Below are 24,937 nucleotides of genomic sequence, written 5' to 3'. Positions count from 1 at the left end.
ACTCAGAAATCCGCCTGCCTCTGCCTCTCAAGTGTTGGGATTAAAGGCGTGTGCCACCACTGCCCGGCACAAGCAAACTTCTTAATGATGTAGAAAAAGGACTTAGAGACATTCTTCTGTGTATCTGCATTTATAATATGTGCCTGTGTCCCACCAGAATGTTGACATGACAGTCGCCTCTGAAGGCACAGGCCCCTCCTAGCCAGCTGTCTCCTAGGCCAGGCAGAAAGGTCAGATACAGCATCCCCTAACCTTTTTTTTGCCAGAACTCAGGATCTTGAACTGAACCTTTTTTTTTCTTTAGTATCTCCATGGCTATTTTGAGCTAGCTCCACTGTGATTCTCCTGCAGCCACCATCTGAGTAGGTCTATAGAGCTTTAACTCTGTTGCAGCAAATTTCCAGCCCAATGGTACTGTCCATTAGAACAAAGTTAAATAAACAAAACCACTCAATGCCAAGTACATCCATGTATACTGAATTTCAAATTGCACCTTCTTACCGAATGTCTTACAGAATGAGAAGTAGTAATTGTTAATATGTTTTACTATGATTTACGAATACTTATTTCTAGAAAATATGTTGATTTTAATACAATGACTTATGCATTTTAACGACCAAGAATATACTGTTATCAATGTGGAATTTTAGGCAATATTGTATTGCGTGATGTAGAGAAAAGGGGAAAATTTCACAGAGAGAAGGAAAAGGTTTATGATTGCCCATGTCTTATTTGCTTCAGACCTACAGGTTGCTTTTTTATTTGTTCAGTGGCCCCTTCAAGTATGTACCATCTCTTCCTTCTTCTGGTATCCTATTCCAGGGCCATGGAATGTCCCACATAGTGGGTTCTTAAGAAATGCATTTCAATTCTCTTTTAACACAGTGTCCAGTACTACGGAGGTTTTCAGATCATGCATCCACAGATCCAGAAGCATGCCATGGATTTGCCCCTGAGCGCCTTCTAGCAATTATTATTAGTTAAACTCATTGAGTTGCTTCTCGGGCGTCTGAGAGTGACCAGCAGTCCTCACTTTCAGGTGTGGGAAGCCCAAACACGGTCCAAGCAGCCTGTCCATCACTGACTATGCTGCCGGAAACTTGGAGCCTTGCTCCATTTACTAAGCGAGCTAATACTTACCCGTGCCAGGCGCTGTTCCTGGCATCGGGGTTAGTATAGAGGTGGACAAGGCTGGTACAAATCTGTGACTGTCATCTTACATAACGGTGGAATGAGAGGGATTCAGTGCCTTGGTTCAGATTCTGAGATTTGCTACAGGGTGATCATATTGGGGCCCCAGAGGGATCCACAGGGTAATGGGTCATCAAGTCATTTGGATTAACACTAAGGAGATAAGGCAAGCAACACGGGTTATTTTCTGCACGGAGGCTGACAAAAATAGATGGGGTTGATGTGAGGATAAATTAAGCAACTGTGAAGCTCAGCCTCAATCGATCACGTTATAAACACTTAATCAAAGGTGCTTGTCCTGCTGGTGCAGAGACTGGCCTGTTTGCAAACAATATTCTATCTGTCTGGGAAGATGGCTCTGTGGCTCATGCAAACATGAGGACAAGAGTTCCAATTGTGAGAACCCATGTTGATACCAGGTGGATATCCTGGTCCCTTTGCAATTCCAGTCCTCAGGGGGCAGAGACAGAGCAAGCCCCCTAATCTAAGCTAGTCTGGCTAGCCACAAAGGTGAGCTCTCACTTTGAATGAGAGACACTGCCTGAATGAATGAGGTGGAGAGGACTCAAAGATGTCTACGTGGGTCTTGCACACACACACACACACACACACACACGTGCATACACATAATAAATAAAACGTCTTTTGATTAACTTTCAAGATTCTAATACAAAACTTAGTCCAGAGAAGCCTCTGTGACTAGAAAGCCCCTTTGTATGTACAGAAGTTTTAGGCGCTCCTTGTAGAATGCCACATCTGTCTCTGCTCTTTCCCTTCCTGCTCTAGAATGGTGCCCATCTCTACCATGGGAACTTCTATAACGAGATAGAGAGAGAGAGAGAGAGAGAGAGAGAGAGAGAGAGAGAGAGAGAGAAAGAGAGAGAGAACCCTTTAGAAAGTGGTTCTCAACTGGTAGGTCACAACCTCTTTGGGGTTCACATAGCAGAAATCCTGCATATCAGATATCTATGTTAAGATGCAGAACTAGCAAAATGACTGTGATGAAGTAGCATTGCAATAATATTATGGTTGAGGGAGTGTCACCACAACATGAAGAACTTGTATTAAAGGGTCACAGCATTAAGGAGGTTGACAACAACTGCTTTAGATCCACATGGATTCTCTTCAATTCAGGAAGATGCCCTTCCATTTCCACACTACTGGGGAAAGTTCATTACCTATGCCTTGGGGCTGGAGACTATGATATGTAGCAAAGATGCCTTTGCTGGTACTAATTCTGCAAATGCGATGCTGAGACGGGATCTGTTCATCTGTGAGACAGAATGCTAAGCATTGCTGTAGCAAAATCAAGACTTCGTGCTAATAGAGTTCTCTGTCTTCTAATCAGGACTGGGGTCATTGCAAAACCCTAGCAAATATCAGCTCACTGTGGTTTTCTTGACTTTGCTCATGTTGTAGAAGTCTCTCTCTCTTTCTTCTTTTTAATGCTGCAAATGCTAAGCTCCCACTCTGGCATCCAGAACTACATCACATGGACCAGACTTCATTGTTCTGAAGTGGCACGTGCTTTTTGTACTTCTTGTAGGAATGCAGGAGAAAAGAGTTCATGTCAAATATGCTGATGATTGTTAAAATTAATATTCCTTTTAAAATGTCTTTCCTCTTTGTGATGATGAATTTCATATTTTGAACCCTTTAAGGTAGGATGAAAGACATAAATTTTTATAATAAATCTTTGCTCCAAGACAAAGTATCTCCAATATAAGAAATAGAAAAAAAAGTTTTTGTCTTAGCCTCTATCTAAGGAATTTATTTTAAATACAAGCTAGATCTGAACTTAGTTCTATGAACTATGCAGGATTGTCACTTCTGGTCACCATCATTCCTTCCGATTCTAAGATGATTGATGGTTAGTTTAGGACAGTGGTTCTCAACCAGGGGGTCACAACCCCTTTTGGCAACCTCTGCCACCAAAAATATTTACATTATGATTCATGACAGTAGCAAAATTACAGTAATGAAGTAGAAACAAAAATAGTTTTATGGTTGGGGACACGGCAACACGAGGGTCAAAGTGTTAGGAAGATTGAAACCCATCAGTGTAGATCACTGTACTGTGAAACTGAGTCAGAAAACTCAAGATATATTCAGATGCAACCTGAATACATAACTGTTTAATACATATATACATATACGTGTATATTTCAGAAAGGTTATGTGGTAATATTCGATATATTTTTAGGAAATTGGTTTTATGTTTACATAGAAGAATAGGGTGCCACCAAAACCTGAGGTCCTAGAATTTTGCTTTAAGATTAGGTTGGTAATCATCTCTAGATGGTGCATATGGCCTGCCAATATGGATTCTGATTAATGTTTACTTTTAAAAGGTGAGCATGTCTTCCTGAAACCCCTAAGCCTGTTTTATCTGGATATCAGGTAGACATATAATTTCCTGCATGTTGGGGCTCAAGAGATGGCTTATTGCATAAGAGTGTTTGTTATGTAAACACGATGACCTGAGTTTAAAGTCCCAGCACCCACTTAAATAGCTGTATGTGGTCCAGGTTCACCCTGTAATCCCAGTGCTGTGAGAGGCAGAGAGTGGAATATTGCGGGGGCTTGCTGGCCGCTAGCCTGGCTCCAAGTTCAGTGGGAGACACTGTCTCAAGAGAATAAGAGTGGAGAGAGATAGAATGTGATTCCAGGTATTCTATTCTGGTTTCCACACATACATAGGCATGTCCATCTACTCATTATATGTGGGCATACATGGAGCACATATACTGTATGTATACCACAGACACAGAGAGAGAGAGACAGGAAGACACAGAGAAAGAGAGACATGGAAGATGGTGTGAGCTCTGGATGTGGAAGAGGCAAAGTAGGAAGATGGCTTAGGGTATTTGGATGCCTGGGATATACGGCTTTCAGGGCTGTCAGAGAAAGACAGGGCAAAGTCTTTGATCCAACTATGCTCGTGAGCTTGGGACCAAAATAATGGAAGAGAATGCTATTATCAGGAGTTGAGCTGCAAGTGTCCATGCGATACTGAGTAGCCTGCTTACGAGGTAGAACAGAGTGACCCAGTGAACATACCTGATCGTCATGTCCAGTGAATGAATTGTTTTGATTGGGTAAATACAGCTTACATTGCTATGGCAGCCAGCAGTATAGGAACAAGGGTGATTGACAAGATCTCTGACATCCCAGGCAAAATGATTGACGTTAGCTCAGCTTTGTTACAGTATGGTGGAGGGTCCTGTCTAAGCCTCTGGATTTGATGTCTGTTAGATGTGCTTTGCAGTGGTTTTGTTGCTCTCTGAATTCTGTAGTCTTTTAAAGTTTATACTTGCTTGGAAATCAATGGACCAGTGCATCTATGGATACACTCTGCTTATACTCTTCATTGAATGTTATAAGTACAAGGTAGTGGAGGTGATATGGCTCGGCTCATAAAGGTGCTTGCTGCCTCATCTGGTGACCTCAGTTTGATTCCCAGAACCAACAAGATTGAAGTTGAGTGCTGATTCTCTGATGTCAACACAGATGCCGTTGTCTCTACTTTAACATAGACATATAAACAAAGGAAAAAATGAACAACCTGGAGTAACCAGTACGGAAGTTGAGGCCATTTGAATAAATTTTGGACTAGACAATGGTCTGTCAGTCAAACTGAACTCAGGCTCACTGCTGTCAGAGTCCAGTTCCTTTCAATAAATTGGGTCTAATAACCCCCTTTAACTGAAATTAAAACAAAAAAATATAAAATACTGGGTCAGAGATGTAAGCAAGCAGACAAACAGCTGTTTTGCCCCCAGCTTACTCTAACTGCCATTCCTCACAGTCAACTGTCTACCCCATTTGGGGGAGAATGGAATTGCAGAGCTGTCTTTTATCAGAAGTAGTGCCCATCCCCCCATGATGGGCAAGAGCACACTCTAACTTGCTCTCTATTGTTGTGATAAGAGACTAGGCAACAACACACCTACCATGACCAAGAAGCTCGTTGGAGAAAAAAGGGTTTAATGAGCTTACAAAATCCCCCTTGCTGTTCAGCACCAGAGGAAGTCAGGGCAGGAGCTCGACAGGGCAGGAACCTGGAGGCAGGAGCTGATGCAGAGGCCATGGAGGGTACTGCCTACTGGCTCGCTTTACCACATGGCTTGCATCCTTAATAGAACAGGTCAGGGGTGGTACCACCCATCGTGGGCTGGGCCCTCTCCCATTGATCACTAATTGAGAAAATGCCCCACAGCTGGATCTCATGGAGGCATTTCCTCAACAGAGGCTCTTTCCTCTCTGATGACTCCAGCTTGTGTCAAGTTGACACACAAAACCAAAACCGGCCAGTACACAGTCCATCATCAGTAAAAGTTAGGGCATATGCTCAAGGCAGGAACGTGGAGGGAGGAGCAGAAGCAGAACAACTTTGCTTGCAGGCTTTTCTGTGTGTAAAACTGGCTTGCTCCATTTGCTTTCTTATGCAATTCGTTCAGGACCACCTGCCTAGGGTGGCATTGCCTATAGTGGGCTGGGTCAATTATTAATCAAGAAAACGTTCCCACAGACTTGCCTACAGGCCCATCTATCTGATGACAATTTCCCAGTTGACACCCCCCATTCCCAGGTGACTCTAGCTTGTATCAAATTGACAACAACAACAACAGTAGCAGCAGCAGCAGCAACAGCAAACTGACCAACATAGCACACACAAAACTGGTACACTGATCGTGGCAGATCAGTCTCTCTCATCAGTATCCACATTGCATTGAGACATGGAAAAGCCTTCCTTACCATGATAGAATGGCTAAGGTAACGGGGCTGACGTAATTTACAAGTCAAATACCAGTCAGAGCAGGTTACATCACACAACTGGTTTGTACAGGTTTGTCATCGAGATACCTGAGGAAACTTTGAAAGGCAGCATGCCAGCTTTCTCTCTAGAGCTTACATATTCTGCCTTTGATCTTTTGGGATGTATAGCAACTTGCTTATTGTTTACCCATATCATATTCTGAAAGGAACAGAATAAAATTTCCAAGGGGAGTTGCCTTATTTGACCTGAATGTCATGTCTCATAGATTCTTTGGACATAGTGGAAGCTTGGAAACAGCTTGTTTATGTGAAGGTGCTCTGCATACTGAACTTTTCTCCCCTGGATGTTTTCACTGACCAAAGATCTCCCCTGCTTTTTCAACATTTATTTGCCCTGTCACAGGGCTACATTTTAGTCCCCAAGGCTTCACCATCCACTTTTTTACCTGTCAGGTGCACACAGCCATCCATGGACACAGACCTATACATATGATGTTGTTGTATGAAAAAAACTTAATTAAAAACTAGGTTTGTGTAAAAAGTAAAATAAATTCTTGCAGAAAAGGATATTGGTAGAATATTTCAGTTTCCTAGAATTTGTGAACATTTATTTTCTTAGATGTACAGGTGCCTCCTAAGTTTACTTTCCAAAATGTTTTCTTGTCAGTTTTTCTGATTTGTATGCAAACAATTATCTTAAAGTATTTCTATGTTTCGCTTCACAAAAAAAAAAAAAAAAAAATTCACACCTTTTGTTTGTTCAACCTTAAGAAGATTCCAGACTCGCTGAAGTTACTAATGTATGCAGAGCTTGTGCCTTGCCATTGCTACCCTCGGTTTTATCAAGGGCTTTCCGTTCCAAAATTTAGCCTTCTTTAAACTTACTTTGAGATGCTAAAAATCCTTTAGGAACTTCAGCCAATTGAGTCTTTGGGGACTGAATAGTATTTTAGCTTGTCTGTATTTCTACTTTACACAGGAAACCAACAAATCACTACTGTCTTTTCAAAATGCAAGTAATTTTCCTTTGCAGACTGGGAACCTTCTGCCAAGGGGAGAAACCATTCAGTTGTCCTGATGAGTGACATCTGACTGTGCTGTCTTACTCATGGGAGAAACCACTCAGTTGTCCCCGATGAGTGTCATCTGACTGTGTTGTCTTGCCATAAAACATTTGTACAAATTTAGCATCGGTGTGCTAACTTCTCACATATTGTGAAGGGGTGACTAATGAAGTGAGCATCTAGACTTGCAGACAGAATCCACCTTGAATCTCCCATTTAGACAGAAAAAGGAAGAGCCTACTGAAATCTGAATCAGATGCTACATGACTCCACAGTGGTTAGGGTATGTAACACATAGATACATGCAATAGGACGCGTGTGCAGGTTCTTGGTGGGAACAAAGGCAGGGTGCACATATGCTCTGAGTAACATTTCCTTCCTCTCCTTCTCACAATCCTAATTACTATCATTTCTATTCTAAAGCAAGGTTAGGACATAGAAAGCGGCATTAAGATCATGTGAAATGTCATCGTTTTATTTGATATCCTCTCTATAAAATAGTTAAGAGCGCTCACTGTATTAGTTTTCTGTAGGTTCTTTACCCTGATAGGTTCTCCTAAGGCATCCTTCCAAATTCATGACTGAAGTAATATTTCTGGGGCTCTGAGATGGCTCAGTTGATAAAGGTACCCATGGCAATCCTGACGACCTGAGTTCGGTCCCCAGGTCACACATGGTGGAAGGAAGGAACATCAAGCTGCCCTCTGATTGCCACTTGGGTGCTGTGGCACATGCAAATCCATACGCACACATGTACCTACAAGTTATTGAACGTAAAATAATAATAATGTCCATAAAAGAACCCCAGCAACTTTGTCTTTTGTGTGTTATATAGACTACATAGATTATATAATAAAAGTTTCTCCCGTTCTGGGCTTTTATTACATAAATTAAAATTGGATGACCAAATTTATTAACGAAATTTTGCCAAGAAAAACACACTCATTAAATATAACTTGGTTCTTGATAAAAAATGAGAGAACTTGGACCCGATCCGCATGAAATGGCAGTGCAGGAGTGGGGTTCTTTTGGCGAGCAGAAAGCTGGTGTAGGGCTGGTTCCTGGCATGGCTTCCTCAGCAAAGAGAACAATTTTAATCAGTTACAAAAATATTTGCGATCCATATGCTCCTCTCTGCTCACTCCCATATGCCCACATTCTCCTGTATCTTCGGAAAGATGATGACTTCATGATTCAGCCATGTAAGAATAATACCTCGCTGACTTTAGAGTTCAGTTCTATTTCAAAACATGTCCTGGTAATTACGCACACACACAGATCCAGGCTGTTAGCACTTGGGTAGTTACGTGAATATGAGTTTGTTCTGTCTTCTGGGGAATATATATATATATATATATATATATATATATATATATATATAATCTTACATCCTCCTACTGAAGCCAGGCTATGTATCTGAGGCTTCAATTTGAAACTCCATTGTCACTCGCTTTCTGGATTAAATGCTCCTGCGCAACTGTGAGGGAAAGAAAATGATACAAAGGCTTGTAAAAATTCACAATAACTTCATTCACCTTGGGAAAAAGAAAACAGTACAGAAGGCCACTTGGTAACTTTATCTTACCGGAGAGCTCATTTAGCCATGCAGGCTACATCAATCCTTTCTTAATTTTTTTTAAAAATTTAATTAAAATTGGACATCTACCGTGGTAGCCAATGGTACAAGGAGCCAGAATAGAAAAATAAAAATGACTCTCACTCCATGATCCATTTTGTCTGAGATGTGTGTTTGCCTATCCCAGTAGCTATGTGGTTTCTAACAAAAGGTGTACATTTTTAAACCAGGTTGTCTGTCAGCATAAAAGATGAATAAATCAGAAATTATTGATGGGATTCATGGTTGTATTTTCAACAGTTGTTTTCCACTGCACAAAAAATGGCTTTGTAATCCAATCTGCTATTAACAGAGCTACTGCCAAAACTGAAAGGAATCAGCCATGCCCATCTAGGCTAGTAGGGAGGGAATGGTAAAAGAGAAAGGGTTTCCTGCCTTTGGAGCAGTAGTTACATGTAGCTAGTGTTCTCTCAGGCGATAGGATCCAAGAGGTGTGTCTGCTGCGGTCAATGGCTGTGCCCCCCACCCCCCGGAGGCTGAGAGTTTGGGTTTGCTTTTGGCAAACGCTATCAGGATCCCGACTCTGTTTGCATCCAAGCTGTCTGTGTATCTGCTCCTGTAGGAGTTTCGAGAAGAGAAAGTGTACGTTAGAGTGTGGATTGTTTGCAAGGGGCTTGGAGTGTGCCAATCTGTTGCTTGCTGCGACAGCAATTCTTTGCTGTCACACGGAATGCTCAGCTGGCAGAGTTGTCCCTGCGGGGAAGGAAGGAGGGATGTGGAGAGATTGTTCATTGTGAAGCAGGGATATTAGGGTTGCTTTGTACACTGTCTGAGAAGTGAAAGGTGCTCTACTGGCTAAGCCAGTGTGAAAGTTGTCTGCTGTCTTCTCTCTCTTTCAAACTTTATAGACAAGGCCTCATTAAATCCAAACCTGTACATACACACTGCACAAAGGTATCTCTCACAAAAGACTCATCGACGTAGATTTAGAGCATATCCCATCCACCTATAATTTGGACAAAGGCTTTGATTTAGAAATAAAAGAGACAAATCTTTGGCATGTAGGTGACTGATTCTTATTGAAGCAAACACACAAACTTGTGTGTGTTTTTAATACAAAGTGCGAGATTTCACTAAAAAAGGTTAAAATTGAAGTGAGTAATCTTCGGTGCATAATTCAGTTGTTAATTTTAGCTCCTTGCGTGGGTGCCGCTCTGACTTGAACAGCCGGCTGTAGCCTTCATTGGAGAAGAAGCCGGCAGCTTGGGACAGGTGGAGCTGGAGCGAGCTGGGAGCGAGATTTGCTGGAAGCTGGTCATTAGTGTTAGAAACTCAGTCTTACTTACTGCATGCTTCTCCGGATGGCCACAACGGTTGCCACAATGATTTTCTGTTCTTCTTTTTTCAGGTTGTCGACCATGTGTCAAGCTGTGTAAGGAAACCGTCTGGAGATGGACATTCTGGACTGCTAATGGGGACATGGGACGGCAGTTACCTCTGATCACTTGCGTGGATTCTCCCAGAGCAGAAAGACAGAAGCCGCCAGTCATTCGTCCAGATCAACAGCTGGAATTCTGTACTGAAGGTAAAAGCATTTGGGGGGCTGCCTCTCCTCTGGACCTCACCGACATTCTTCTTTCACGACCATGCCTGTCATGCAGAGCTCAACCCTGAGAGTCAGGACCTGTCTGTCTCGGGTATGAGAGCTCAGTTTGCTCACTCTGTTTAATTATCGTCCGGTTGGTCTTTGTTGTTGTTGTTGTTTGGTTTTAACTGAAGCACTCTGAAAATTGAGATAGGGCAACAGAAGTTCTTTGTGTCCTCACCCTGCCCACTGCAGAGGGAAAGCAACCTGGGAGGATACAACTTTTGTTTTGTTAACCTACGCCTGCTGGGTAAAGCCCAGTTCGAAGACCTTTGCTCAGAGGCAGCAGATCTTAAAACCTCCCCACACTTAAAAGCAGCAAATTCACCAACTCAAACCTCTGCCTCCTTCAGGAAAACCATTCCTTCTCCAATCCCATAATCCTCTGCCGAATAGGTTGGTGTTCTTGTAAGATTTTTGTTACAGGCCCTCTGTCCTGGCACAGTGGGTTTTAGCAAATCCAAAATTGAGTTGGCTATGGTGTCGATTTGTTCCGTGATTGCTACTTCCAGCAGAGAATAAAGTTCCTAAACTAGTACCTGGGAATGAATGCTGCCGCACTCACAGAGACCACAAACACACAGAGACCTTACCCTGTCAGAGGCCACTGTAATGACCAGGATGGGACAGCGAGTGGTGGGGAAGCTTGTGAGAGAAAGGACCTTCTAAGGTGCAGCTGCTCCAGTCCCCTATCCCTCTCTCCTTAATGGCTCTTTTCCTTTCTTCCTTCTCTGCCTCTGAGTTTCTCCTCTTTCCTCCCTCCGTCTTCTGTCTTCCCTACATAAACAGGAAATAAAGAAGTGAATGCTAAGGGATCTGTGACCACAGCAGAGGGAAAGGAGTGCCAGAGGTTTTTAAGGAGGTTAAAAGGGGTGGGGGGTGGGGGTGGGGCAGGAACAATAAGGAATTGAAGTCTAAAAAGCCACTTCCTGTCTGTAGGGCAGTGTGTTTTGAGTGTGGAGTGGCAGGGAGGCAGCAGCATCTGTCCTTAGTACTGCCTGTCAGGCTGCCTCTCCAGAGCTCACACAGCACGGGTGCAGCACAGGGTACCAGGCAGGAAGCCATGGCTTGGCTGCTGCTGCTGCTGCTTTTGTTAACTGGTAGTTGGAATCCTGAATGTGCTGACCCTGGAAGGCTCGTGACCAGACATAGATCCCATGTTTATACCGAAATCATAACCTTTCCATCTGAGTTTTGTCCCTGATCACAGTGCACAGTATTCCATGTTGCTGGGTGCTGGGGGAGGTGTTTCCATGGTTGCAACTTAAAAATAATTTTCTGAGTTATATCTGAGGTGCCGCCTTGCCATCGGTAGGACCTCTCGACTCGGAAGTTGGGGGTCACCTGTTGAAGCACTGGGAAACCGTCACCATTTTCTTCTCTCACTCTGTAGCGGGATGTGGGTCCTAACACGGGTGGGAGCTGTGTGCCTCACTTAAGACGAGTTGACTCATTTTGACAGAAGGTGTACGCACATGTGCTGATGTGTGCGTGGATGGGCTGAGGCTGAGGTGGCGCACCTGCCTCCCGTGTGTGCATTTGCAGCTCGGTTTTTAGTCTCGCTCTGTCCTCTGGAGTGTGTTCAAGTCCTTGGTAGGGATTCGGGGCTGCACCTCTGGATGTGAATTCACAGGGGGAGGGGGCATGAGAAAGCTCCTGAATCACTGGAAAGCCTTCCCTGCACTGACATTGTTTTCTGACACTGTAACCTTTTAGGGTCTAAAACCTCGTCTTAATTTGGATCTGGGAGAATATGTCTGAGCAAGGAGAACTGACCCCAACCATCCTGGAAGAAGGGCGGACAGAGCCAGAGTCTGCCCCAGAAAATGGCATCCTCAAGTCGGAAAGTCTGGATGAGGAGGAGAAGCTGGAACTGCAGGTGAGCTACAAGGATCCGTCCTTGGCCTTCAACCTCTAGGGTGTATCGGAGACTGCACTAGGGATTTGGTTGATAAGGGATTAGGAGACCAACTTTAGGAATCGTCCCCCAATTGGTTAGGCTTTTTTTTCCTTTTTCTTTTTTCTTTCTTCTTCTTTCTTGATTTAAGTTTTATTGCATTATGACGAGAACCTTTTTTCTTTTTGAATGTTGCCATTAAATGCCTTTAGAAATGAACAATAAAATCATCCAAGGAGCATATTTAATTACTGCATTTGTATATTATAGGAGCCCAGTACTCCTTACTAGACCACCTCACGCTGTGTGTGTAAGGACTTTACAGATGTGGCTTTAGGCTCTTGAGGTCTTGACACAGATTCCTTATCACATGGAAAGATGGAGACACGGCTCACACATGTCAAAGCCCTGTATCCTATTCATCATAGACATGCTAAGGTTCAAATCTTATTTTCAGGCAAACTGAAGCTCAGGAGTCCCCAGGGGAAGAGTCAGAACACCAAAGGATTGTGGGGAGAGAGTGGGACCTGGAAACAGCTGGGGAGAAGCAGGGGAGAGAGAGGCAGGATTAAATACACAGCGATGTACAAGGAGAAAAGATGTTGGTCCAGAGAAGGCAAACTGAATGTGTAAACGTTATAGATTTTCATTCAACCAATTCACAAATGTGTTAGCTTTTTCTGTGAGCCAGCCTTATCAAAAGCCAGTGACCACATAGCGATCAGAAGCTTGCCAGGCTGCCTCTTTTTTCCGTGTTTGCGAGAAGGACAAAGGACTAAAAGTGACAGTGTTGGGACTTAGGCCAGGAGGGGGTCCTTCCTAGTGGTCACAATATCTTTGCTTCCACCAAAGCTATCTCCATTATCAATGATAATGCCATCTTCCCCTTTATTTTCTCTCCCCACCCCCTCTGTCTTTCTCTCTATCTCTTTCTGGTTTACTGTTTTGATTTTTTGTTTTTTTTTGTTTTATTTTTGTTCTGTTTCTCTTTCTGTTTCTGCTTCTGCCATGCAGCGGCGACTGGCGGCTCAGAACCAAGAGAGGAGAAAATCCAAGGTAAGGATCTTCAGGATCCCGGGGGAGCCTGCACCACAGTTAGAATAAACAGTACATTTCCCATCAGAGCTGAAGATGCGCCCCTGTTTCAGAGGCTGGCATGGGTGCTGGCTGTCCCATTACAAGTCAGCTGCCATGCTCACCTCCTGTCCTCATGGCGCTGCTTCTTGCTCAGAGTCTGAAGGTCCATAAGTGTTCCTATCTACAGAAGGAGGTTCAGTGGTGCGTTACCCAAACCACATCCATGGGAGGTTTTCTCTTGTTTGCTAAAAATTTAGAGCAGGCATTTCTATCTTTCAAGTGATCTCTACCTGGAAATACATAGGCAGTGTTGCTCACTGCTTGGAATGCCTCCTTTGTCGAAGAACCCTCTCCTAATTTAGTTTTAATGGGAATTCGTCCTGTCAGGGGTTTCTTGTGATATTTTTCAAGAAATGACATTCATTCACCCTTTATGCAGGAGTCAAGATTGTTAAAAACTGTTGCATGAGTTTTTATGCTTAGCATTGGCTCTCTGATATTTCTCTTTACCCTTTGCCCCCAAAACCATGTAGCACATTAGGTCCTGGACTGAGAACCAATTTGGGAATATTCATGCAAATGTGATTGCCGTTCTTTGACAGTCTTGAGAATGTTTTCTGCCTTTTTTTTTTCTTTTTTCTTTTGTCCTCCTTAATCTCAATCCCCAGTCAGGGACAGGCAAAGGGTAGCTGACCAGAAATCTTGCTGTCTGTGATTTTTTTCTTTTTTGTCCTCCTTCATTTCATCCCATCCCCAGTCAGGGGCAGGCAAAGGGAAGCTGACCAGAAGTCTTGCTGTCTGCGAAGAGTCTTCAGCTAGATCTGGAGGGGAAAGTCACCAGGATCAGGTATAAAAGCTGGCACTAGAAGGGATTGCATGACTACATCTCTGTGTGCATGATCAGGTATAAACCTGGTATTAGATGGGATTGCATGACTTCATCTCTGCGTGCATGGCCAACCACTAATTGGACATTAAACGATGTTTTGCGGGAGAAAACAGGAATTGAAGAAAGAGCATTTTCTTGCTTCCTCCCATTTACGAGACATTCTGCATAGTTTAGAAGTTTGGGGCTGGGAACATAACTTAGCAAGTTAACTGCTTGCTGCACAAGCAGTTGGGCCTATGTTTGAGCCCCGGGACTCACTCAAAACCTGAACATGGTGCATAGAGTTGTAATCTCAGCACCGGGGAAATAAAGACAGACAGACAGACAGATTGCTGGGTTCCAAGGGCCAGTCAGCTCAAGGCTTAACTAGTGAGCCCCAGGTTCCTGGGAGAGACTGTCTCAAAAATAAATAAATAAATAATAAATAAATAAATAATAATGGCAGATAGCAACTGAGGAGAAACAGCTGAGACTGACGTCAGAGTCAGACTCCATCCACATGCACAGGAACTTGTATTCCCAGATGCACCTCCCACAGATATGCAAATAACCACCCCCACACACATACACCCCCACACTCCCAATATCCCCCACAACTAATTTAAATGTATATCACAGGATATTGCATTTGTTTTTTTCCAGACTCTCTGAGAACTGCAAATGGAAAGGAACTCAAAAGAATTTAGATTAAAACTTAATTTAAAAAAAAAAAAAAATCCAGTAAGCACGGTAGTGCTGGATGTCCACCAAGGCTCTCTCTTGATAAGGCTGAACCAAATACACCCCAAGCATCCTGTCCTTATGGAGACAGCTTACCTCTCAGCTCCCCAAATGAACTTGCCTATAAATAAAACACCACTGTTGGCTCCTAGGAGACGGAGGAAGGGGTAGTGTCGAAGCACCCTGAACTGTGGAGAAATGCCATAATGTGCTTCGGGATTTTTTTTTTTTGACTACTGCAAAAATGGTCTAGAAAAGCATCAGAACTGGTAGCGAATTTGATACTAACCAGCTGCTACACATCTCCGCCCTTCTCTTTGACCCCCAAAACTTAAAATCCCAAGGCCCTTCACATCCTCTTTGTAACTATCTTTTTTTTTTCTTTTAAACTACTATGTTTATTTGCTTATGGAAAATATAGTCTTGATGCTGAAATTTTGCTTATTTTTCTCAGAGGTCAAAGACAGCCAAGACAAAAGGCAAAATGATCTGTCTGAGCCCAAGGGGAGGAAAATTGATTACAAAATCATTAATTTTTGTCTGGATTTCTTTGGCTTTTCTTTCATTCTCCCCTCCCCCCTTTCCACTTTAATTGAGATCCTCTAAATTCTCTTTACAGACACAGAGAACATGGAGAGCGCTTTCTTTAAAAAGACCCAAAATAATAATAATAATAATAATAATAATAATAATAATAATAATAATAATAAATTCCTTATAGAGTTTTGTCCTAAGAGTGTTTTCTTTACTAGTCTCCTCTGCTTCACACGCCATTCATGAGGAAAGGCAGAGACGAGACAGCTAGCTCGCAATCACTAGCCATTACTGTGTGTCATAGACAGCCGCCTACCCCCTTTTAAAACTTGGGCTCTGAGAAACGTGTGGCTCTCCTTCAGCATTTTATGTGTGCTTCTATTTTTAACGGAGACGGAAAAGGTGGAATGATGTGAATCCCATGCCTTGTACTATCAATGTGGACGGATGGCTTGTGACGTACAGCATCTGACTTATGTGAAACCCTGTAGAGTGCCGGGTTCTGGGAGAAGTAAGGGCCCAGTTGTTCCTCACTCCTCATGCCAGGCAGAGGAGGCCAGCCTCTGTAGATTTCACTTGCTCTTTGTCTCTCTTGACAAAGGCACAGGAGTCTTGGTAAGAGTCATCCGTATCATAGCACCCATTTCAGAGGCAGGTCTAGTGGGTACCTCCACACAGTGGGTGCAAACGGTGCTTTGTTCCTGCTGGTTCTGAACCCAGAAAACGGGATTCATGTTGGAGCAGAGAATTAGGCCCCTCAAGCTTTCTGTGGACTAGCCAAAGAGTGGTGGGAATAGGGCGTTGGCAGAAAACCAACAGACACATATACAAGCAAGTCACCTGATCTTAGAATTTATACGCAATGCCTTCACTAGATAACATTGAACACTTAGAAAATGTGTGGACTGACTCCCAGAGAAGTATACAGTACATGGAATGTATTGCTTCCCCCATGTTTGTATATTCACAGTATTTGGAAAACTGCCTTCATTTTCCTATGTGGGAAAAGCTCTCTTGTTCCCTGTGTTATTTGATCTCAGACCCACACCTGATGGTTCAGTCTGTCTTTGAGTAAAGGAAGCGTGTTTTTTTCTAATGTTATAATATTTACTGACCAGTGTGTTACTGCAACTTGAATCATTCTTTTACTGTTGTTGGGTATAAACTTATCCTGTACCAATGTATTTATTAACACTTGTATTTTAATATTGAGCGTATCAATAAAAAATATTTAAAAATAACAGATTGTTTTTTACCAATTCTACAGCACTTTTTGTGTATTCTTTCTACACCAGACTGTATATTTATGTGTAGAAATGTATTTTTTTAAACCTGAGTATAGAATTTGTGAACGCACAGCAGCAATTTGTACATTCGTCTACAGTGGATGTCTTTGGCTTCTGTTTTTGTGTATAGGATTTATTGCCACTGTGGTGGTGAATTTTTTAGATTCCAACTTAGAGAGGGCTGGATGGTTCTTACAGTTTTGAAGAAGAAATGGAACCATTCTCTCATGACCCACGTGCCCACCACTTCTCTATGAGTCCACCGATAGCCTGGCTGTTCCTCAGATACCATCTCAGCTGGAAATGTCTTAGTGATGTCCTGAGAAAGTGAAAGCAAGCTCGAGCCCCTAGCTCCCTCCTTGAGCCCTTACTGACTGCAACAGTTCTCTATCCCTAGCCACATGAAGAATGACTACAAGAGAATTTCAGTCTGATTTGTCTATCTTGTATATGTCTACCCCTTGCCCCAAAATAATCTCCCAGGAGTCGGAAAACCCAACTTAGTTAAGAATTTATGAATGACAGCATGTTTTATCTCATCTTCCGTATTGTGGAAGTTGGATAGGTTTTTTTGGTTTGGGGGTTTTGGTTTTTTTATTTTTTGTTTTTTTGTTTTTTGTTTTTTGTTTTTTTTTAAGTTTTCTTTCACCACTATGGCAACTTCCCTTCAGCTATCATTTCCAATGAGGGTCCCTCCTCATTGGAAACATGACCCAACCCCGGCCCAACACCATGAAGCAGTGAGTGTCATTGAGTAATTTCTCATATAACACATACACAAAGCCAACTGCAACTTCCCTAAGCCATCATGACTCCAACTGGCAAAAACTTTGCAGAAACTAAAAAAAAAAAATCCAAACAAAACATGTGGTGCATTCTGCTCCAAAGAAGCAAATGTGCAATCAAAGTAATGTTTACTGCATGTCAATCAATATACGCAGATCAGTTTCCAGGAAAAAAAAAAAAAAGAATGATTAGCAATTTAGATGTAGTTCGACACTGTGTTCTGTATCAAGAAGCAGCATAGGAGAATGTGTTTGGGGAAGAATTAACTACATTTACCTAAACATAGATTTATAGATAACTTATGAAAACATAGCAGGAGTCACCACATTTTCCAAAAGGCACTGCCTTTTTGTGACTCTGATTTATAACAAAATATTAATGACATTTGTAAACAAGCCCTATGACCCCAGATCTAAGATTCCAGCAGTTACAGGGTTCAATTTCCCATGTGTAGGGTATCCTTCATGGCCTGGTTCCATGGTAGGAGCTCTACTGTAAATTGGCTGTTGGGTGCTTTCAGTTCTAACTATAATTCTGACTCTTGGAACCTGTCTGTCTGTGAACATGTTTCTCCTTATAAGGAGCTCTAGAAGAGAACTGGAGGAGCCTTTTTAAGACATGACAGTGGCTCCAATATGAGCAGATAAAATGATCCCCACCCCACTACACATTTAAAAATAAACCTGTAGAGAAAATAAGAGTTGTGATCTACAGGAGTTTAGTTTGATTAAAGTTAATATTCATGAGGCAAAGTTTAATACTAGATGTGTCTTCTGACCTCCCATTGACTTCTGGATTTCAGTTCACCATAAAGGGCAAGTATTCATTTTTTTCCTGACAGGCTTAATTTTTTTTTTAACCACTTAAGAAATAGGAATCCATACCAACGTCTCATTTTTCAATACCTAGCAACCTCTGTGTGAAATGGAAGCCAGGCAGAGATGATTACTTCTGGCCCTAAATTATTATTATTTTTTTCCCCAACAGGAATCAATTCACTTACAGCTTTCCAGTTTCCCCAGCCTGCAAGAGGAGGATAAATCTAGGAAGGATGATTCTGAGAGAGAGAAAGAAAAGGATAAGAACAGAGAGAAACTCTCTGAGAGACCCAAGATCAGAATGTTATCAAAAGGTGAATCTGAAAAACATTTCCTTACCTTGCTTAAAGTGGGCACACCCATAGCCAGGAGACATTGCAAACTGACACCAGTGTTTACAGCCCCGGGCACTCTGCACCTAATTTTCCAAGTGCCCCTGTACATGTAAGAGAAAAAAAAAATAGCGACTTTGACTCTCTTTTTGTTCCTGCACCCTTATTTGTATAGCTAGAGAGGTTATTTTTAGAATCACTTATTTCTTTGAATTCCCATTTGAATCTCCTGTTCTCAGTGACAAGCTGGGGAGAAAGAGGGAATTGAAATCGGTTCTTGCATTCAAGTTCATTGACAACTGACTTGGATTGGCGCACAATGGTGATACACAGCTTTCTATTTTCGATCTCACCCTTATCTTAAAAGACAGGCAGCAAGGGTCTTAGCACCTCCTCTTAATAAGCCACATGGGAGTGGAGGTCAGTAGAAGCCCTGGCACCTTAGGGTCTCTGCATCCGACCACCGCTGTATGTTGTTTCATTTGAAAACAAAAATCACATTTCTATTTGGAAATGAGCCATTCCTCCTAAAAACTACAGGCCTACAGTCCGGAACTTTTAGACTGTGGATGTACCTCTAATTGCACAAAGTAGAAAGAAGGCAAGCTGGAATGGAGAGTTGGGGTGAGGACCACTCTAGGAATCCAAGCAGCCTAGGGATGGGAGCCACTCTTAACCTTTATGCTCTGTAAACATCGTCCTGCTTGGAACAGTTCTGTCTGGATGAAACCCCCAAGCTTGAGGAGTGTAAGACAAAAGAACTTAACATTTCTAAAGTGGCTGTATAGACCTGAATTTATCCAGGACCAGGAGATCAGAAAGACTTGAGAACATTTATATCTTGCCATGATTAATATTTAGATAGTTTTATAATAGAACCTTCATTTTTTAAAAACTGTCCTGTTTTAATTTTTTTAAAAAAAGGGTTGTCATGGGATCACAAGCTCTTGAGGTCTCTGTGGGTTGGATGTAGCTGTCATGCGGAGGCAGTTCCCCACTGGTTTACAGCATAGAACACACTCCACCACCAGTAGCGAGCTCGCTTCCCCTCCTCTGACACCAGGCTCTTCCACAGTCAAGGTCTCAACTCCAGGGTCTCATTTCTGATGTTACGATCCTTGCTTGCAAGTATTTTCACCCTTGTAACTTCCTTTGAGATTTCCCTGAGCTGGAAGGAAACCAGAAGGTTTTTAAATCCTGTCCAACCACATGTTCCCATCATCCATCCCGGCAACTCAACTACCTCCTGCTCTTTGTTTCAGATTGCAGCCAAGAATATACAGATTCTACAGGCATAGACTTACATGAGTTTCTAATTAACACGCTGAAGAACAATTCCAGGTAAATTTAAACTGTGAAGCAGGCCTTTTGGTGATGTTGGGGTGTGTGGGGAAGGGGTGTTCAGATAGAATATTACGAAATGATTAGTCAGAAAATACTTCTAAGAAAGCAAGTACAAAAACCAGCTGACTTCCTTGATGTCTCTCCTGAACTTGGTCCTCTCTGTTGCTAGTTTGTATCTCCTTGTGGATGGCTAGCCTGAAGAGTTCCATAGCCCTCCCCGTATGAGAGTGTACCAACTTTGCTTTGCTGATGCCAGGGACCTATTGAAGTAAAAAGGAGAGAATGAAATGATGTTTATTACATCAGTCCATGGTACCTGGGTGCAGGCACAGAGCCATGTGTACTTAATACTCCAGCTTGGTTTCTTTCCAGTTCCTTTCGACTTCAAGTCTTTGTTGGTTGTATTTTTAATCATACAAAAATTTGCATGTCATGATTAGCATTCAAATGATGACATTTAACACCACCAAATACTTAAGGATTGAGAGGAAAATGAAAGTCTGAGTTCAAAGTCATAGCATGCAAACCAAGGAGTCAACGCAGTCGGAAGATGAATTAGATGGAGGTCTGCTCTGTTTCCCCGTTGAATTTGATAAACTGTATTTGCTCTTTGGAAACTAAAAGTACATGAAACTTTTCCTTTGAACATTTATTTTACAGGGACAGGATGATACTCTTGAAAATGGAACAGGAAATGATTGATTTCATTGCTGACAGCAAGTATGTTCAACGGCAATGCTAGCTAATTCGATGACATGTCTTAGCTCAGTGTCTGAGTTAATGACTCATTCCATAGAGAGCTGTAGATAAATAAAACGTCAGTTCATATGGTTCTTGGTATATTCAATGGAGAGGTCACTGGATTTTGGAGTGGTCATTGCTTCGATCATATGTGATCTTGCCTGTTAAATTCCTGGCAAAATAGCCATAAACAGGGGGGCCGTTTAGCCCTCACTAATTTACATGGAGGAGCTGTAACAAGAAGGGACCCTTTTTATTTTTATTATAGTTTTTTAATGGGCTCCAGCTGGCTGCAGTCAGTTATGCCTAGAAATAATTGTGCTGCATTTGGTGTAAACTGGGTAATGACACATGTCCAGATAGATATCTGCAATCTCTATTATGTCATGGAGCCTGTCCCCTGCCTGCCTCTGTTGATAAGGTATCCTGAACTAACCCAGAACACTTTGCAACAGACAAAATGAACATGCGGCTGAGAAACAGCAATGCCTACTGCAGCTTGATCAATAAATCTAGGATGGTAGAGATTTGTCTGCCCGAGAAGACGCCAGGTGGTGTCGACATGAAAGATGCCAAGTGTTTCTGGATAAAAGGAGATGGTGGCATGTAAATCCCTGTAAGATATACTACAGGCACGAAATGAAGATGCTCATTTTACCTCTGTAACTCTCTGTTCCAGTAACCACTATAAAAAGTTCCCCCAGATGTCATCCTATCAGAGGATGCTGGTCCATCGGGTGGCAGCGTACTTCGGATTGGACCACAACGTGGATCAAACTGGAAAATCTGTCATCATCAACAAGACCAGCAGCACCAGAATGTAAGTCCCAACATTGTGCCTGTTTAGTGTTCTCTTTTTCTATCAGGGATTGGTTTATAAGAGCACACTATTCCTTGGGAAGTATGTGACACTGAATATGTGCGGAGCTGGTTAACTTTCTGTCCTAGTAGCAGTGGGGTGTCAGGGATCCGTACAAGACCAAATGAGAACCAGGGAAATTTGTAAACCCCAGGCAATAAAATCAACTTGTTTCTGTTGTTTGTTTGTTTGTTTGTTTTTTACAAGCTCCTAATTTTATTCTATTAGCATTCCATGAAATTACACAAAAGACGGTGGGTGGCTTCACTTCAAAAGAGCATTCAAATAAAAACAACGGGCACTGGCCTGGTAGTGTAGCTCAGTGGTAGAGGACATGGATGGCACACACAAAGTTTCTTAGATTCCCAATGCATCAAATGGGTAAATCTTAAGTAAGTAAGCGAGCAAGCAAATAAACTCTCTCTGCAGAGGCAGCCGTGACGGCACATGCCTGCGTGCCGTGCTCTGGAGATTGAGGCAAGAAGATCAGGACTTTAAAAATAGCCCTACATACGCACTATGATTCTGTCAAAAAGAAGAGGAGAGAAGATGGATGAAGGGAGAGTAGGGCAGGAGGGGATGGCTTAGGGGAGGAGGAATAGATCAAGGATAGAATTGATAAAGCTGTGACACACAGACACATTTCATTTCCTCTTTTCTAACTCTAAGCCACGGTGACATATGCTTTGCAGAAAGCTCAGAACAGGAACAGAAAGAAGCCTTGCTTCTCAGTCCTGGCATACGGACTAGGTACCCCAGCCTGCTGCAGTCCTTATTTGCCATCTTGGTTTTCTCACTCCTAAGACAGAGGTCTGAGCTTGCCAGATATCTAAGTTTTAGCCCTTAGAAGACAATACTTGGTTTTTCCTCAAGATAATCACTGTCTTTCATCTTCAAATCTTTTTCCTGTCTGCTCTGAGTCATCAAGAACATCCTCCTAGGAAACTTCATTTGCCTTGACACCTGTAATTGTCTGCTTTGAACCCCTGTACCTTTCAAACAGAGCTCAAGCCACTTCTTTAACAAAAGGTGTGGCACCCTCAAAAAAACAGTAGATCATCCTTTAAAAAAAATAATGTTCTTTCCTTTGGGGTATTCGGCGATCACGTGGTCTTTGTGTCAGAGTGTTAGTGCAGGCATTTTCGCGTTGAATGGAACTGTCATGATTAAAACAGGCTTTCTTTTCTGCTCCCAGAAGGTTACAGCAAGGGGGGTGGCCCCCAGGCTCTTTATCTCTTGGGAGATCAGCCTGAGCAGAGGCACAGAGGCAGTTAGGGGGAGGAGCACCCAGTAAGAAGTCTAGACCAAGAGTGGCTATTATCTCGGGACACTGTAGGGCTTCACTTTTTTTTTTCCTCCCAAGTTTCAAATTGCTTATATATCTGTAGAACAGTTTGAAGTGGATAATGTTTAAGAGCTCTTGAAGCTTCAGAATTATTGGGTCCCGCAGTTGTATTCTTCTGTGCTGGCAAAACACATCTCAAAATTTACCAGCTTTCCACTCGATCTGATTGTTGACACTGCCTCCTCCTGTCTTGACTGTCCTGGAAATTAAAGGTCACTCTTCTTTAATCCGCCACATTTTTGTTCTCCCTCGAACACACCCAGCTGGTTTTTGGTGTATTATTGTTTATTAGTTTTTACACTCTGTTCCAGTTTTTCTTGTGGCTTGCAGGTGCCTTACAGCAGGGAAAGACGCCCTGAGAACAAAGCAGGGAAGGAATTGACTTCTGTTTTTAACTGGTTCTTTGTGTTGCACTCTGAGGTCATGGGAAATGTGGATCTGTGCATAGCTAGTGCAGATTGAGCCTGATAGCTTTACAACTCGTAGATAGTAGATAGTAGGTTTGTTAGTAGTTCCAATGTCTTTACAGGCTCACAGTCATGGATATGAGTTCACGTTTATGCACTAGCTGATGGTGATATTATGTCTCTGTGAATACTCTTGACAGAAGTTTAGACTTACCCATGAAGCTGCCTCTTACACTGTAGTAGCTCCATTTAAAGTAAATTTTAACCTAGCTAAATTTATATACAATTTGAATTTTCAAATTCAATTTCTTTACTGGGTTAGTAACATTTCTTACAGGGTCAGAGCACATTAGGACCCGCCTGTGATTCTAGAAACTTCTGAACTCTCCTATAGATTCTTGTGTTTCCTTCAGACTCTCCAGCACCATAGTAGAATGTGATCTGTCTTTAAGGTTTGCCTAGTCTGACTAACAGAAGTCCCATTGCTAAACCTCTTCCCTTCCAGAGGAGCACAAACTTTGGTCATATTTAGAAAGTTTTAGTGCATGCATATGGCATATCTGTCTGTATGAGCCATATGAATGCAGTTGTCCATAGGGATCAGAAGTGCATCAAATCTCTCTATATCTAAACTTACAGGCAGTTGTGAGCTGCCCAGCATAAATTTGGGGAGCTGAACCTGTGTGCACTGTCTTGTCAGCCCCCGGCTTTCCATTTTCCTGAGCATTGTTAAAAAAAAAAAAAAAGACTGCATATGTTTACACTCAGGAGAGTGTACAGTGAGCACAGACAGACAGCACCCCGTGAAGGTAGTGACTGCTTCGGTGCCAACACCAAATCCAATCTGATCACCCCATCTTCCCTACCACCCTTTATCATCTTTCCACTGGTTGCCATGCCTAACACGTAAGCTGCGGACTTTCTAGGCATTAACTGGAGCATGAAGCTCTCTTTCTCCATCCCAACCACCGTGTTGCTCACCCTCTGTCCAATCAATGGCTCTTAGCGGGCGAAGGTGCCAGTGGTAGAATATGAGGGTAAACTTCTACCTCTCTGAAAAGGGAGCAAGAAGGAAAGAGGATGAAATAAAGGCTCTTTCAAAGAGTAGCATATTGCGGTTTTCAAGACGTGGATCATGTTAGCAGTACAGGCAATGACTGTTATTTCATGAGAATGTATGGATGTTACAGTTGTCTACTGCCAGGGCATTTGGATCTGAAGGTAGAAATGGATCATTAAGATCTAGGTGCCTCGAAGGTTTCAATTACCATGTATTTGGGGATGGCGTGGGGAATCTGTATTCTCTGCAAATGTGAAGGGTTGCCTCACCAGAGCAATTGATAATCAACAGGAACCAGGCTAATTTCTATATATTGTTGGATTGAAATATATTGGCCCACAGAAGGGAGAGAACTGGGATGAGAATTCCTCCCACGGTCTACTGTAAGTGGTGCGTTTGAGGAGCACCTCTCCAATGTGTTCAGGTTTCTGCAGCTCCCATGCAAATCCTTGAGATATATGCATTTTAAATGTCACTGTGGCTTAGGAGAACAGGTCCAGAATATGAACTCTTTGGATGGAGTATGGAATTGAACTATAAAGTTGAGGGAGGAAACACAATTTTTTTTTATTTTATATATATATATA

General features: G+C 42.5%; 1 protein-coding gene across 44 annotated transcripts in view; it reads left to right on the top strand.

Moving 5' to 3' along the window:
* Positions 1–24,937, top strand: part of Arpp21 (cAMP regulated phosphoprotein 21) — a 169,237-nt gene that overhangs the window by 36,985 nt on the left and 107,315 nt on the right. For 41 of the 44 annotated variants that reach the window (XR_004111857.1, XR_004111856.1, XR_004111855.1 and 38 more), the window contains exons 2-9: positions 10,019–10,195; positions 11,972–12,134; positions 13,167–13,208; positions 13,987–14,076; positions 18,432–18,576; positions 19,857–19,935; positions 20,599–20,658; positions 21,359–21,499. Coding sequence is in view for 39 of the 44 variants with exons in the window: in XM_031345527.1 (XP_031201387.1) it covers positions 12,009–12,134; positions 13,167–13,208; positions 13,987–14,076; positions 18,432–18,576; positions 19,857–19,935; positions 20,599–20,658; positions 21,359–21,499 (683 nt within the window). In the remaining 5 variants the exon portion in view is untranslated. Of the gene's footprint in view, positions 1–9,300; positions 9,934–10,018; positions 10,196–11,971; positions 12,135–13,166; positions 13,209–13,986; positions 14,077–14,760; positions 17,546–18,431; positions 18,577–19,856; positions 19,936–20,598; positions 20,659–21,358; positions 21,500–24,937 lie in introns of those variants that run through there. The other 3 variants (XM_031345512.1, XM_031345509.1, XM_031345547.1) reach the window with 3 other exon arrangements.

This window comes from Mastomys coucha, unplaced genomic scaffold (genome assembly GCF_008632895.1).
Source record: "Mastomys coucha isolate ucsf_1 unplaced genomic scaffold, UCSF_Mcou_1 pScaffold23, whole genome shotgun sequence".
Lineage (NCBI taxonomy): Eukaryota > Metazoa > Chordata > Mammalia > Rodentia > Muridae > Mastomys > Mastomys coucha.
Note: the sequence above shows the minus strand (reverse complement) of the source record. Positions and strands in the feature narration are given on the sequence as shown.